General features: G+C 42.7%; 1 protein-coding gene across 1 annotated transcript in view; it reads right to left on the bottom strand.

Annotated features, from left to right (window-relative positions):
• Window positions 1-313, bottom strand: part of LOC101861451 (breast cancer anti-estrogen resistance protein 3 homolog) — a gene marked incomplete at its 5' end in the record, with an annotated part of 17,000 nt that extends 16,687 nt beyond the window's left edge. Inside the window, 1 exon segment of the mRNA XM_013085447.2 lies at window positions 213-313. Coding sequence (XP_012940901.2) covers window positions 213-313 — 101 coding nt within the window.
• Window positions 314-1,191: the final 878 nt, after the last annotated feature.

Below are 1,191 nucleotides of genomic sequence, written 5' to 3' on the forward strand. Positions count from 1 at the left end.
AAGAAGAAGAAGAAGAAGAAGAAGAAGAAGAAGAAGAAGAAGAAGAAGAAGAAACAGAAGAAGAAATGAGATCGTTCAAAAGAACGACAAAAAGGTCAAGACAAAATAAAAAATAAAGAGCTCACAAATTAATCCTAGGATTCCCGCTCACAGGCCAGTACAGATAATCCTCGGAATAGACAGACAGACAGACACATAAAGTAGGCACGTACGTAGATCTCTAGTGAGCAAACCGCGAAGTGCGTGTGTGGCGTAGATCTTGTGTGTGAGTGTCTGAACCCCCGGGAGAGAGAGACACACAGGATGGGACACACTTAAGACTACCAAAGACACTTGACACATCCACACGACACAAACTTTCAGTGAGTAGCGAGGGTGTCGGACACACAAGTAGATCTTGCTGTCAGGTGTTTGTGTTTAGCTTTAGTAAGAGTTTGTGTTTGGCTTTAGTAAGAGTTTGACGACACTTGGTTACCAAACAATAGATCTAGATAACTAGCAGTGAAGTGTTTTGGTTTAGCTTTAGTTTAGTTTTAGAAAGGTTTTACGGGACCCCCCGGGGCGGTGCCACTGACTGAAGTGTCTTTAGTTAGGCCATTCCCAAAGGGGGGACATTTCTCGTTCTAATGCACAGTAGAATTGTAAATGGGCTGATCTAACCATGTCATGCTCATTACTGTGCCTGATCTACAACAGGGAACTGCTGCTTTTTCTTTCCTAATCCTATCGTCATTTTTACCTCTACTTCTTTTATATGTTTGTCACTCTCTCGTGACCTGCTATTTCCGGGATGCCTTGATAGTCGAAGCAGACTTTGTGCTGTTGAAGCTAGAGAGGTGAGCAGAGTAAGGTCTGATTCCCTGTAAGGACTTCTCTGTTGACATCCACCCCTTGGCGCTCATAGTATGACCTTATGCAGTTGCGAGCGCCGTAAAACCTCTACTAAAACAAACAAGGTTTTACGGCGCTCGCAGCTTTTAGTCTTGGGGTTTTAAATTATGACAATTCAGATTTCTCTCTTGGGGCAGCGTATTTTTTTTCAATTATAATCGGCGGATGTGAAAGGATACTTTTCCCCGACACAGGTGGCTTTTCTTTCTTTTTATAATAACAATAGATAGCATTTGTATAGCGCAAATCCCCGCTCAACAGCAAGCTCTATGCGCTTCACAATCTATACTATTACCCCAG

The sequence above is a fragment of the Aplysia californica genome, unplaced genomic scaffold, assembly GCF_000002075.1.
Source record: "Aplysia californica isolate F4 #8 unplaced genomic scaffold, AplCal3.0 scaffold00374, whole genome shotgun sequence".
NCBI classification, from domain to species: Eukaryota; Metazoa; Mollusca; class Gastropoda; order Aplysiida; family Aplysiidae; genus Aplysia; species Aplysia californica.